General features: G+C 31.4%; 1 protein-coding gene across 1 annotated transcript; it reads right to left on the bottom strand.

The window, feature by feature from the left end:
• Positions 1 to 552: 552 nt before the first annotated feature.
• Positions 553 to 12,185, bottom strand: LOC133180223 (receptor-type tyrosine-protein phosphatase alpha-like). The gene is made up of 12 exons (XM_061314781.1): positions 12,123 to 12,185; positions 11,266 to 11,394; positions 6,853 to 7,001; positions 6,122 to 6,257; positions 4,567 to 4,725; positions 4,242 to 4,335; positions 3,939 to 4,009; positions 3,567 to 3,701; positions 3,168 to 3,287; positions 2,934 to 3,085; positions 2,477 to 2,612; positions 553 to 636 (listed from the first exon to the last, which is right to left on the bottom strand). Exons 1-12 carry the CDS (start codon positions 12,183 to 12,185, stop codon positions 565 to 567), a joined length of 1,416 nt encoding a protein of 471 aa, XP_061170765.1. The 3' UTR covers positions 553 to 564.
• Between the last annotated feature and the right edge of the window lie 3,738 nt (positions 12,186 to 15,923).

Below are 15,923 nucleotides of genomic sequence, written 5' to 3'. Positions count from 1 at the left end.
ACAAAAACAAAAAGAAAACGAGTCTTCTTTTACTGTCATGCAAAATATTGCATTTAATTTACAAAATAATGTGAAATTATAACAACATCCAACTAGATGAAAAAGATAATTTATTTCTTAAATGTCTGAAAAAACACAGTGAAGATTTATTATATTTATTCTTTAACGCCATATTAAGATAGCAAAGAAAAATCAAAATAGGCAATGCCATTAGTCATATGCATGTTTGTGTATTGTTTTGGCATTGTGACTGTTACAATAAATGCCGCCTATTTCATAAAAAATAAGTGTACCTTGTATAAAATCATTGCCCCCCAAAAATAGCAAAAAAAGAAAAAAAAAGAAAACGAAAATCCAAAAACAATACAAAAGAACCAAGACAATCAACATAATATTCTATTATCCATTAGTATGCTTATTGTATACAACTAATGTATTCACATTGGTTTGCTATTTCCTTTAGGAAAACTTCTAATCAAAGCATAGGCAAAAAAGTAAGCAATTGTACATTTACTGTTGAAAAAAAAAATGTGTCATTGACGAAAAAGGCTTTTTCTTTTAAGATTAGTAGTTCGCATACACACTATCATTTTGAATGAATTCTGCTACTACTTCATGACAAAGCTGGTATTCCTCCTGAAACAGATAAGAAATACATGTAAAAATCTAAAGAAGTCATTTGTCATCTCACTATATAGAACTTTCAGATGAATAATATTCATCTTGTGCGTTTATGTATATTTATTCAACAGTAAAACGATATCATTATTAAATCAATTATTTGAAAAATGATTATAAAAAAGCCAGTCAAAAGTATTGTGTGCGCTAGTTAAGTTAAGGTCTTAACGTTAAGGTCATACATATGAAAAATACAGGGGTCGAATTTAAAACAGAAATTGCGGGTTAAAAGCGACCTGTGGTCGTCAACTTTTGCGAGAAAAAAAACCCCGTTCTTTTTCGATTTTTTTTTTTCGGTTTTCCCAGGAATGTGCAAATAGCATCGCCCGACAGCCGGGGCTACCATTTTTGGGGGTTGCGCAAGTGATATTCTGCACGGAGGTAGTCCCTTGGGCTAGTAAAAAGGAAATTACCCAAGGATAAATACATGAAAAGCACCACAGGTATTTTCATTTATTCTTTTTTTGCTACTAAATTCCCAAACAATGAAAAAATTCCAGGCAGCATGCTTCTAAAGTTCGTAGATCTTGATAATTTTATTCATTTTGCAGTACTACCTGATTTGTTTACTTCCAAAACGATCGTTTTTTCTAGCAATTTTATTGCTGTCAGTAGTCCGTTTGTTAGTGCTTGAATTCTTTAATTGCATACCCCTTTATCCTTTCAGATATTGAAGCTTAAGCCAATTTCGTCTCGTGCAAAACGTCTTGTATAAGACGACTTAAATACTCACAAGGTGTAAATTAGTTTTCTTTGAAATTATTGAAAAAAAATCAGGAAATTTCTTTATTATTATGAGAAGAAAAAAATGCCAGTGAAGTTCAATACTGCTAGTAAAAAATTATCCTCTAGCTTAAATTTGCTAGTGTTCAAAAAAGTTAATCTGTATCCCTGAAAGTAACAGTTTTTACATAAAATTGTTTTCTTCGGATAAGATAGATGGAAGATGGTATGAAGCAACGCTAAACATATTTTAAACGTGGCGTGAAGATATTGTTTCGTCATGTTTACAGGCGCCGTTTTACACTGAGCTTAGAATTTGTGTATATTACATGCATAGCTATCTATTATTGTATGAAGCGGTTACATATAGATGCATATTGTAGATATATGAGATATATTTACGAATGTTTTTAATTGTTCGATAGGATTTTAACCCGCGACCTAAGGATCAAATCCTTACTCCACGACTCTTGAGCAAACGCTTTAACACCTGCACCATGCGCCCGGGTTAGAGGAGAGTAGGTATTGAAAGATAAACTGATAGTCCTTAGTGTTAGTTCTTAAAAGACTTATCGCATGTTTCTCAATTATTTGAAATTAATAGCATATTATGTTTCTTATGATCACAGTTTATAAATTGTGTGTTTTATATACCGCAGTAATAAAACAATTATTGACTCAAACCCCTGAAATAAAAATCGAAGTTAATTAGATAGTGATCACGTGACCCTGTAATGTCAAAGGCGACAATGGCTGATCAGCTCTCACTAAAATATACGCGATACAACTGGGTTTTCTGCGTTATGTTCACAATACGATTAAAATACTTTGTACAGGATGGCTGAATTGTCGCCTATGACGTCAGAGCAGTATTTCGCTGAAATCCGATTAAATTATGCATATTGCCGCATTTGAAATTCAACTCTCAATATCGCTTAAAATATGCTCACAACAACAATTATTGTATTTATTGTATTCAGTATTTTAAAAAACAAGGTTAAAGATAATATTATTCATAAAGTTACGATTTTCGTGAAATCATGATAGTCCATAAGCAGAGAATGGTTTTACATACCAAGGTAGACACAAACTCCGGTCTACGGATCTGAAGTTGCCGTGTGATGGTGAAAATGTCCACTTCCTGATCCATTGAGAGTTGTTCCAGAGCATTATACACCACACAGAATGCTCCACAACGTGTGGCGCCATCACTGTTAATATGATGTTGAAAAATTGTCACATAAACATCATGTCACAGAAATACAGTGAAAGACGCTTATCGCAAATACGTGTACAAAGTATAAAAATAGCCTAGAGTAAATGATATTTTCCGAGGGTTTTCAAACGTCTCTTAAAGCAAAGTTGTACGTCGTTGGGTCTTAACTATAAGCGTGATTTACTGTTAAATCTTCATTCATAAAAGAAAAGATTAACCTTTCGTTTTCATTTTAATTAAAACATGATCTGAATGCCTTCCACATTTCCCGATGTTGTGTGATTTATACCAAAGATTGAATATTATCCAAATGTACCTGGATAGAATAAGAATTTTCCCTTCGTTGTGGTTGAGTTTTGCAGCCTTTGTTTCCTTGACTAGGTCCAGTAAGGCTCTTTTGTCATTAATCATCCTATTTTCCTTCCACGACTTGCATTCGAGAACTGTGGTTGTCATGGTTCTTGATCCCTGCAGGAAAGTGTCAAAGAATAAATCAAATAAATATTTCAAAATTGTGAGAATTATATTTGGAGACATCCACACAACTCACCTCTGACTGTAGAATTATATTTTTCGACGTCAAATTTGTAGAGTTTGTTGAAGATGACAGTTTGTTTGTAAAACTCCCAACGGTTTTGTGTTCAGATTTAGATGGAAGCCAAAGTAATGACTGAAGTTAAATTATTAAACTAATTAGTGCGTTTTTAATAAAAAAAAAAAAAAATATCAAACATTGCATTTCAAAGGACTCTTTGAGAAATTATAACCCAGAAAGAAGTTTTTTTCTTGTTATTATACATTTTAGATTCTTGCCACAAAGGTAGCTTTCCCTATATCATAAAGGTCTTACATATTTGAAATAAAAGGATTTAAAAAATACATGTTTTTGTCTGTCTGTTTTAAATAATTTAATAAACATTATTATATATATTTCATCAATTTGTCCTACAGATTTCAAGTCCTTCAGTGGACACATGAAAACCACAACACGAGCATCAAAATCCCTGATGAGTCTTAGAAAGTCTTCAGTGTAGTCAGGAAGTGGGTACTGAGCGCTGATCAGACTGTCGTTTTCTTTGAAGGACTGAAAGTTAAACAATGTAGCCGAATTAAAGAAATGTTAGTGTCTATTTCCTTTTCAATCAACCCACATCATAATTCAAAGGAAAAGTTCAAAAGTTGTAAATTTATATGATTGTTCTGAAAAGGACAAAGAAGATTAAGTATATTATGTAAGTATACTTTAGAACTTGAAAAAAAAATATAGTATAACTAAAATTATAATTATAACAATTTAGTTCCAAACAATTATAAGTCCGACCTGAAGAAGAACAGCGTTGTAGTAGTTGTCGCGTCCCTTTGTATATGACAGATAGCAAAGAAATTCTTCCACTGAAATTTAAACCACGAATATGATTAAACAACGATAGACTTTGCATTTTTTTTTTTATAAAAATTGCTTTTAATTGAATTCACCTTTGAACTATTTACTTTTTTACTACACTACTCACACAACATAATAAAAAAACAGTTAATATACTTTGGGTAGTATATTGTATACTTGGTACATAATTTGTGTAATATGGTGTATACTGGCGCATACTTTGTATAATATACTGTATACCTGGAAGGACTTCTTCAGTGTAGTTTGCAGTCATGTATTTTCTTCCAGATTCATAGTCCTTTTTTGTATACTCTTTACGCAGAGAGAGTAATTCCTAAGAAAACAATAATGACTCAGATTGCTACCTCTCTTTAGGATACACAATTTTACTTATTAACAAGCAATATTCAATATATAGTTGTTCATGCACTTATTCATATTATATCAATTTTTTTTTGGTTCAAAAATAATTTTTCCAAATTGATTTCATTAAGCAATTAAATTTTAGTATTTTACGATTTACAGATAACGAAACCGAAAGCTAGAGAAATAAGCGAGTAACCACCTGAAACTCTAATGACAAAGATGATTTTCCTGCAACATCTCCACAGTTGGTATAACAAGAATGTTCTTGTAGGTCTCGTAGAAATAACTCTGTTGTCAGGCATCTGGACTTCCCATTGAACGATTCACAAAGAGCTAGGTAAACTGCCTTATATTGGTCCTAAGATAAAAGGATAATATTTATGTTCTCATAGAATTTCAAACAATATTTATTACATAAATCTTTTTCAGCAATTGTGAATGACCGAGAGTGGACGCTTACTCCTTTGCACCTGATTCAACCTCTTGAATTTCCAGGGGTCCGTGTTTTTACCCTTTTCAAAAATTTGTATTGTTTGTCTTTTTTTTTTAGATCGGTCACTGTTCGGGTTCACATACTCATTGTTATTCATAATCTCTGTCCAGTACGTTTTCTTACATATATATTATTAGAATAGCGTAAACTGCGATACAAAATAATAAACACCGGGATATGCGTAAAACATGCAGAAAATGAAGTCTGAATGTTCAAAAAATTGAGTTGATAAAAGGGTGATTTCTTATCAAATAACTCCATGAATCCCTTACAGTGTATGGTAATAATAACTAACAATATGGACGTTATACGAGTATTTGGAATAAAAGTGGATAATCTTTTTTTTTATTTCATTAAATATCCAGCATGTAAAATACGGCTATGGAAAAGTTTCACATCATTTACATGTGAAAGAAAATTATTGAGAGCTGCATCCAAATCATAATTCAACCAGTATTCTATGCACACTTTATGTGTACATGCACATTTCTTTATTGAATTAAAGATCATGGAAATGACCTAAGCCTTTATAAAGAACTTGATAATCAATATATTTTAAACTTGATATTAATTAACTATAAAATAATTTTATGCACTTATACATCATGTTTTGATAATCTTTACTAAATCTAAAGGTCATGATGAACAGGAAAATGATTTTGACAACGATGAACCGATAAGAAAACACACGAATATTATTCGGCGTTTATTTCTAAAATTAAGATAAGATCTGTTAAGGAAACGCACCAAGAAGGAAATAATATTTAATGTAATTTTAGGGAAATATTTCAGGACAAGTGACAAGCTTCACCTCTGAAGGCAGGTTACTTAACAGGAAGATTTGTTCATTGTGTTCAACTTTAATGGACAGTTCGTCTATTTGCTGAATAAATATAATCCGTATCAATAGACTCGTCCTTATTCACTGTAAAACTGAAAAATAATGGGGAAACAGAAAAACAACATGGTTTTTTATTGGAAGTAAATGAGACCTACAGCAAAGTTTTTGTTTATGAAGGAAGTTTTAGTAGTTTGAAATAGATTTATAGACACATCTGTGAGAAGTTGACAAATTTGAAAATTGTTCCTTGTTAAATATACTAGTTATGCTTTACGCCAATGAATATAAAAAAAAAATAATGTACCGATGGTAGAAGCTTATGATTAATCAATCAAGAGGATTATAAACTATGAAGTTGTCTTTCGAGGATTTTGATAAAAGGAAAACTTAAATACACATCAACAAAACATTAAAACTTACATCTCCTTGTATCATGTTCATTCTGTCTTTTCTCATGGTCCTGACGTACATCGGTACATTAACTTTACCATTTCTCTCCCCTTCCCGGTAGAGGGCGTCTAAAGCTATGTACGTTCCTGTTCTCCCGACTCCGGCGCTGTTTTTTGTCATAAAGTTATTATATCTTTTATCATCATATCTTTTAAAGAGTCAACTTGAATTATCTTTCTATAATTTTATTTAAGACGAAAATTTTATATCATTTTATGCTCAGTCTGAGAGGTCAATAATGATGAATAATGATGACATTTACATTTTGGGGGAATTTAAAACCAAGAAGTATATTACAAGTATGAAATCTAACTAGTATTGTTTCCAATATTGTTATACATGTAGATACCAGTATATTCTATGTTGAAAATCGTTTACGTTTAAATATCTAAATATGCTTATATAATTTAATAAAATTTACGATGATAAAGGAATCATTCTGCTGCCTGAATAATTAACTTATACGTTATTTGTAAAACAAAATAAACAGAAGGGAAAAATCCATAGACTGTTGATGCTTAGAGAAGAATAAATAAGCAGAAGAAAAATATGCCCTACACTTCGTTTTTTGAATAGCCATTATCTTTTTTAAAAGAAAATCAATAAGCAAGAGGTACACAGCAAACCAGACAGACGTCTACATAGACAAAGTGATAGATTTAGATTTGCAATTTTTCGCAAATCGAATATCTTAATACAACCTGCAGTGTACTAGTGTGTATTTCCCTAGGTTTTGTGGGGACTTTTTCATCACCTGGCGATGAAACACAACGAGATTGAGAGGATCAGGAACTCCGTGGTCTGGCCACCTCGTATAGTGAAACATCAACACCTCACGGTCTTTTTTCTCCTGTAAATCGTTAAGGAAATTTCAGTGAGTGTATATTTGTAGACAATGAATAACACATATTAAAAAAATGACCTTAAGTAACACATTTTAAAAGTGAAAATTTAAATGATAATCATTATATTATGACTTCTCACAAAGGATCATAATAAAATAAGACCTTCAAGATATTTCTTTTTCTTAGTTTTATTTATTGACAGCTTGTATTGAGTTTAATACAAGCAGTCAAGTTCTTGCTTTCTACAGAACCTAGGATTGTTACTTTTATTACGTGAAGGAATCAAACGATTTCCTTCCCTACTTTTCTATGTATTATCAGGAATATATTCTAATATAAAAATTTTCCCCTGCTTTTTATGTACATTCAAAGTAATACGATTTAGTAACTATTTTAAAAAGAGCTAGCTAAATAGCTCTGCCCCTAAACTAAAACGTTTTGTTGAAAAAAAAGTAAGGAAGCCGAATGGTGACAGATATATATAGAGGATATTCAATGTTTTGTAGATGAATATGGAATTTATTTCATGAGTGGGACAGGATTTTTTTTATATTTTCACGAGTGCGAAGCACGAGTGAAAATATCAAAAATCCTGTCTCACGTGTGAAATAAATTCCAAAACATTGAATTTTCTGTTTATTACATTTTCTTTGATTTTCCCTTTGCCTCTGTCTTTTCTTAACACAGTGTCATAGCTAGACTTGACGTCATAGTTGAGCGGTTGAGACGTCATAGCTTAGCAATTGTGAGATTGGAAACATTACATAGCGTGGATTTTAGCAACATATTTGAGAAGAAAATTGCAGTTTTAGCTCTATCAAGATGTTTAGCTACTATCTCTATCTTATGACAGGCTAGAAATTATTTTTTACTTAATCTGATATCCTTTCACACTGTGAGAGAATATCATGTTGGTATTCTTTCACACTGTGAGAGAATATCACTTTTATTCAATAAATAAATCACAGTATTTCACTGTTGAAAATGTAATAAATATTGTTTTATTGCCGGTTATAAATATCGAAGGTGCCATTCAGCAAATAAACTAGTATATTCTACGTCGCGATCAATTTTTCTGCAACCTCAGAATGAAATATTCTTATATCACTGAAATTTGGAAAGGATGTTTTATTATGTGTAACGTATACATCCCGTATGTATTTAAGTGGTGCTATATAAGGAGTCCAAAAACATCTTAGTAAGAAAAACCCTATTTTTGGGGGTGGGGATTTGTTTAGAGTTAGAGGGAGTTCACAAATACATTTTCTGTCGTAGAGACAATGTAAGGGAGAGGAGAAGTGTAGCTTTTCAAGACATCCCCTTCTCTCACATAACAATATAAGAAGAAGATATATATTAATTAAATGCGTTATTTGCATTTATGATTCCAATATGACAAGCAAAGATTTTACTACTTCATTATCCTTGTTCATTGTTTCTAGAGAAATATACAATTTTAGACTTTTCAAAAACACTGGGGCACTGTGACCTGTCAGTGGCATATAAGTGAATAAAGAATGACAGTATGCGTAAACACGACGTTAAAGAGGCCAGGACTGAAATGTTTGAATCAATATTAAAACATGTATTTTACTTTTCAATACCAGTTCATTCTTTATAAAATTGCAAATATTAGATTAGAAGTGGCGCTCTAAACAAAATGCAGAAAATAGCTTAAAAGTTTGGGAGGTTCTGTATAATTTTTTTAGGATATGGGAAAATGACCAGTTTATGACGACATAATGCATTGACTAGGCAGAATATTATGTCATTTAAGATAAGAGTGAAAATGTTATTTATTGCATTTTCAACTTAAACTAAGCAGTTTCACTTTTTTTTCAGGAATTAATAGAGCAAAAAAAAAAAAAAAAAAAAAAAAAAAACTCGAAGTGAACCTTGCTATTTTATATAAAAATGTTTTTCTTTCATTAATCGGGTAGAAACTAGATTACATGTATTACCTCAAAAACAAAAATGATATTATTTATCTGCATAAACAACGAAAAAAATATTTGTTTCATTCCTTCTCTTATCACAATTGTGTCATCAAAATCCCTCTATTAATCATTTGCATGATTTATGATATTATAAAGAAATGGGCCTAAAAAAAGAAAACTTCGTATCTAATATTAATGTTTTGTTTAATGTGTATCAACTTCAGCCCACATCATTCATTTTCAAATCTTATAACGCGCAAAATTGAACAAATATTCTTATCCTTTGGTTTGTTAAATATTGTTCATTTTAAATGGATACACGCTCAATTAAACAAAAATATGGCAGCTAATTCTCCCTTCACAACGGAGTTGGAGGGGATACATATATAATAAGGTGCTTGTGTGTGTATGTTTGGGTGGGTGTGTGTGTTAGTTTATCCTTGTGCGAAACGGAAGTGACGTAATTTGCATCGGGATCGATGTCGAATGCTGCCTTGATTTATAGATAAGCTCTTTTGCAAGGGAATGCCCGCTTTGCGCTGCCCTTATTTTACATATGGTATGACTGTTAATAACGTAGTGTCTAAAGCAACGTCATCTCTTCTATGAAAAATTGACTGGACACCACACGAAAAAAAAAATTTCTCTATTGCACGCATTCGAGATCCCCTTTGATCCTATCTCCTGAAGAGATAAAAATGTGAGGAACCAATCTAATACACACAGGGGGCTATCTGCAGATTTGCCTTAGTATATGCGTTGATAGTATGCTAGCTATCTTTAATAGGCAATATCGGGGGTAGATTTTTTTTCGACTGTGTGCCTTTATAGCATCAAACACGCAGATAGTTGTATGTGTTTTGTTGCACTAAGAAGCTCGATGTCAAAGATTGTCTTTAATAATCGCCTTGGTTATTTGTACTTAAAATCTTGATATATTTATAATTTTAAATCTTCTGTGATTGTTTATATGTGCTTGGCCGTCCATTAACTGAAATGTTCTCTAGTGAGACGTGACGTCATCAAACCTCGCAGATTCGAGTTTACAATTACTAAGTATTTCCATTATAAATGCTCAAGAAACTGTGCAATAATTAGTTAATGCCTTGAAATTCTTACAAATGACGACATAATAGATATTTACTTTAATATAATTTTTTATCGAATTATGATTAAACAACTAATTTCATTTGGAAATATTACTCGCCTTCTTTCAAATGAAACCCCCTTTTTGTTATGTGATGTAGATCAATACTCTGTGCACATTCAAGTATATTAAAATTCTTGTCATATTTTACCCCAAAAGGTTATGTCTCCTAGTAATTTTACCAATAAAGATTCATTCAGAGGCCTGTTCTTACAGGCCTCCATATTTCATTTAGTTGAAAAATTAAAATATTGCATCTTTTTTATGGTGTGCTTTAGATAAAATGACCAAATATTAATCTACCAGAATTGACATCTTTTGAAATTTATTAATATTCATTAGAAAATTGACAGATAATGCTATAGTTTTAATATCTAAACTAGTCTTATTCATTTAATAATCGTCATGAACATGCGCATTGATACGATGGATCGGGGGTATATAAAAAGGAATGTGCACAAACATGGATTTTTCATTGGACTTTATTATATCTGATGTCCTGTCATTCCTTGCTTCAAGTAAACTGTGAGGACTGCAGATAAAGAAGAAAAACTGAGAGGTAAATCAGACTTAATCAAAGAAGACTTGTGAGGTCGACTTATACACTAAGCAGTATCTTCATGATGCTTCACCGCCATAAAGAGGAAATATACTTTTAAGAAAGTCTGAAAGCATCAGAAAAACACAAAAGGGTAAGTTGTTTGGATTTTTGATTCTGATTCTTTAAAGTATTACTGTGTATTGTATTGGGAGATGTGTAAATGATAGTTGGGGGGTTGGGTGGAAAGCATGTTCCTGCCAGAATTGGTAATTTTGTCTGCTTTAGATAATTTGAGTGGATAAGACAGTCTGTAACATATTAATGTTAACTAATGATTATTGATAGTTTTTGAACTAAATGTACCCTCTCTTCCAAAAGAAAACACATTCAGTCTTTATATTTTAGTAGTCGTCAGACTTAGTTTATACTGACTACCACATTAATAAGGGACTTTTCCTACTTTCTGATACATATGGCTTTGACCGTTGAGGACAATCTTTTTGGTAGAAATGTAATTTGTCAATTAACACTATAAAAATGTATACAATTTCAAATATAATAGTAGTTCATTATAGAAATTAAAGTTTCTTATATTGTGTTTCCAAACCTTGTATATTTTCTCTTAGTGATATTTGTTTTCTTACCAAATCGTTTTGTACTTTAAATCTCCGTTCTGTATAATTAGCATATATTCTCTCTTCCAGGTTCCTTATTTTGATGGACCCTGTCTGGATTTTATCGTAAATAGCTGGCCAATATTGGGCACATTTGTTCTAAAAATATAATTTTTTATGTTTTTGAAACAAAATATTTGAACATGTTTAAACATCACATGTACATATATATGCGACAAAATACTGTTTAAAAGGAAACATTCAGCACATATCTCTTATCTTGTTTGATCTTCAGCATATTATCGCGTATTATTAAGGGGCTTGAGAAGGAGGTATTTTCCTTTTTTTCAAAAACAAGGTTTTTCTTTAATTCAAATGAAAATATTTATGAAAAGCCCCCACCACCTCCCAACTTTCTGTTGCAGCATCAATAATTCGTTCCACGTTTACGCATCTAAAATGTTCCTATGAAAAAACTTTGTCGCTTACTCCATCCTCCACTCCCTTTTCCCACGCCTTGTCCACATAATATAAGACTTTGAGTTTGAACAATATTTGCTTTTGCTTGTCAAATACTTTTCAGGAAGGTTATCAATTTCTTTTCTTGTTGCCGTCTTTCTCTTTGAAAGCTGTTCCTTCAGTGTCTGACATAGTCGATGTTCGCAAAGTTTTGAAAATATACTGTATATGTGTGCTCTACTTCAGGGCAAGTGCTTGGCAATAAAAAAATAACTCAGTTATTGTCGATACTATCTTGTAGAACACTACAATTTGGATAAGAGACTGATGTAGATTCTGTAAGGGGAATTTAACAGCCAATACCAAATTTGAACTATGAGCGACCGGAAATAACAAAAGAATTTCTAGACTGGTCAATAAATCACCACCTTTCCTCCTTCTTTAAGGTTGGTCAAGCACACAATGACGAAAACATCCTCCTGCCACACCATTTTCCATAAGTCACCGATTGTTTTTGATTTGGGACCTAGAATAATATATAACTGATAAAAAAAAACTTAATCGTATTTCTGTGCAATCATGTTTTACTGTAGAAACGTGATTCATAACAGCTTTTTCGGACATACCTTGGGTTGCAATGTAGGTTCTTTTACCGGTAGGATTCTATTGTCAAAATTTGAAAAAGAAATATAATATGATTTATGAAAAATTTTACTATTGGTTTATGCATTTAACGGAATATGTAAATAATAGTAGCTGGTAAAAATATGTACAGCGAACTTGCTTATAACAGGTATAAGGAAATCCGTCATTAAAAAAATAAATACTGGTTAGGAGGAAGTTATTTCACGGTCTTCTCTAACGTAATTTAAACACATTGTAAATAGATGTAAGGAAATAAATATGAAATTGTAAATTGCTATAATTTTAATGTAGGAGAACAAAAAATGTAACAAAAAATAATATTCTACAATAAGTATTACGTAAAATGTCACACAATGCGTTACTAGTACTGAAAAATAACTGCACGATTTCACGTTTTCTTTACAATATTTTAGTGGAAAAAAGTATAACAAAAATTTTGTTTTACCTTAATTTATATCAATCATGTAATATGATAACATACATGAATGTTATTATGTTCCCCAAACGAAGTTTGGGAACATATTGGTTTTACTCTGTTTCTTACTATTATTATTATTCTTCCTGGGTACATTTTTGTCCGCGAGTGTTCTCGGAAACCACTCGTCCAATTGATTTGAAATCTTTTTAGGGTTAATAGATATCTTATGTAGATGTGCGGAAAGAAGGTAATTTTGCGCGCACATTCATGCACGTGCAGGCGCGTGCATTGAGTTAAATGACCAATATACTTAGTAAAGCTAACACTTTAATATTCTTTGATGAAATGCTTTGAAACTCAAAACTTAAAGATATATTAGTAGTGTAGACAAGATGACATGGTCAAGTTAGCATGATCTCATGCGCATGCACGTGCGCTTCGCTCTGATTGGCTGAAACAAAAATCTCAATATCTTCCTTGTGTTTTGATAAAATACTTTGAAATTTAAGATATAGGTATATATTATAAGGTTCTACAATATATTTTATATGCAAATTCTTGAAAACATGCGCATACACGTGTGCTGCAATTTGATTTGCTGAAACTTGAAATGGCTAAAACTTCTTTAGTTTTCAAGAAAACAGGGTGAAATTTAGAATATAGATAGGTATAATGAGTTCCTCTTCTTTACCAGCTTTTATCAAATTGCATGCAAGGACATGCACGTGCGCTGAAATCTGATTGGCTAATACCTTATCGCTTGTATCTCTTTTACTATTCACTATATTCTTTGAAATTTAAGAAAACGGTATATATTACTGTACATGTATAAGGCACTACAAGAATATATATGTGAGAAATCTAGAAAATAAGTACAAGTACGTGTGCTGAAATCTTATTGGATGAGGTTACTATTACATACATTTATTATTTTCTTATGCATGTATATGGTAATTTTCGAAATCATGTGCATGCACGTGTACTTAAATCTGATTTGCATATGCTCATTGTGCTATATGTGCATTGTTATTTCCCCCAAATACTTTTGAAAATAAGTTGTAAAAGTCTATAAAACAAAGATTCTTCTTAAATGAAGCCTATAGGTAATGGGGCCCTGAAGGGAGTAAGGGGAGCGTTTGGGGAACATCTGTAACGGTCTCCGTTACAATTAAAACTAGTTGATATTTAAGATTTAAATTAATTTCCCTTATACAACACAACGCATTTCTTATGGGACATATCTATGCGTATGTAAAAAAAAATGTATATGCATGTGAATTGATGAAATGCTCTCTTACCTCCATATAATTTGCGTTGATGTAGTCGCCTTCTTGTGTGGAGGCACTTTTCAAAACAACTCGGGAGTGATCGTCTGGTTTATATAAATATATTTTCAAGACGTTTCAAGACACAAAAAGATCCAATTCTAAACTAATTAGTAATTTTATTTCATGTACTCACAAGGAAAAGTAGTTGTGTATCTATTTTTCGGTTTGTTGTCTGGCTTCTTAGCTTCTTCACATGGAAAAAGTTCGCCTCTTGGAATTTCCTGTCAATTCAAGAAATAATTTTAAAAATTACTCTGCGAGATTCTCTTTATAAAATAAAGATACAGAAGACTGCATTAAAAAACCATTCATCATATACATCTGAATTTATATTACATACGCCAAGAAGTTTGTCGAATAGTCAAAAACTATTTTTAACGAGGTTCGCTCCTGAGCTTTTGAGCAGATTTATATCTTAACCTATATTTCAAAAATTCTGCATAAAGTTTTAATTCTTACAATAAATTTGGATTCTACAATGCCATTTAAACTATATTCAGTTAAAACTCCATGATTAAATTCCATACCAAAAGCATTAAGTGAGGAACTATATTTTGTGGCGGAGTGTTTTTTAGAAGAAAATGATCATTTTTTCTCTTCCGAAGTATTTAAAGCATGTTAAGTTTGGATTCCTATTTTTCCATGCAGCCTGCACACAGAGTTGTTTTGTACAGTGAACTGTTTTATACTGGTCCTAAATTATATATCAAATAAACTGTCATGAATTCTATCATCATATTTCTTAAAATATAGCAAATATATTGTGAAAATCAAGAAAAAATATCCCTATTTTAAGCTTAAAATTAGCACTATTTTAGTAATATCTAAAAATTAACATCACAGACCCCCACTTTTTTTTTCTTTTTGAATATATAAGATACTTTTAACCATTCTTCTTAAATTCAGTAAAATGTCATTACTTTCATATTAGTTTTTTGCTTAATGTTTTTAATGTCAGAAAAATGAATTGTTTTGAGTGCAAAAAGGTCAAATAATTGAACATGTGGAGTAATTTGAAATTTTTTTCGTTGTCACAAATTTTAATGTGTCTATTCAAGATGAAATAAGGCTGTGTTTGCTCCCATAATTTATTTGAATAAAAAATATTGGAGGAAAACTTTAAAAAATGATTTATGTGTAAGACATATTTACAGTGCAAAAAGGTCAAACTAAATGCTCTGTAGCGCCAAAAGAAGCGCATTGACCCCCATTTTTTGTTTTGATTTTTAACTAAGCTATGTGTCTAAATTCTGAAAATATACTTGATAAAAAAAATTCTTATTACTTTTGATGGCAGTATCCAACCTCCTTAAGTAGAATTCGTTATTCTTTATGCATTTAAATTTCACGGATTATAATTGTACCAGTTCATACATTATCATGACATTACAAAGTATATCTAATTGTAATACATGGTACTCATGTTTGAATCCTGCGTTCTCAGCTGCAGACATTTTGGCTATAACTGTATGTAAATTCCTAACAGGTATGGTTTTGTTAGTTGGACGGCCTTTTTTCGCTGTGTCGTGAATAACATCCGCTCGGTTCTGGACATTAGGTACATGAACGTTGCTGTTTTCTAAAGTAAGTTCATAACAAATGTTATCAACCGATCTATTAGATTTGGGACTGCAAAAAACCCTCAACATTTATGAAAAGAAAAAAAAAAACACTTTTCTCAAGGACAATATATTTATGGAATAAAAATACGAATTGATGTTGTACTGGGAATAAAAGAGCTTTGAACTGGAAAATGTGAAAATGCGTTTTATATTCAACTGATAATAAGACATATGTGTGTACGTTTTGTTGACGGGTTTCTTGGTATTAATTCTATT

This window comes from Saccostrea echinata, unplaced genomic scaffold, assembly GCF_033153115.1.
Source record: "Saccostrea echinata isolate AGI-Se365-2 ecotype Australia unplaced genomic scaffold, CSIRO_AGI_Sech_v1 ptg000006l, whole genome shotgun sequence".
Taxonomy (NCBI): domain Eukaryota; kingdom Metazoa; phylum Mollusca; class Bivalvia; order Ostreida; family Ostreidae; genus Saccostrea; species Saccostrea echinata.
This window is presented reverse-complemented; position numbering and strand designations above follow the sequence as displayed.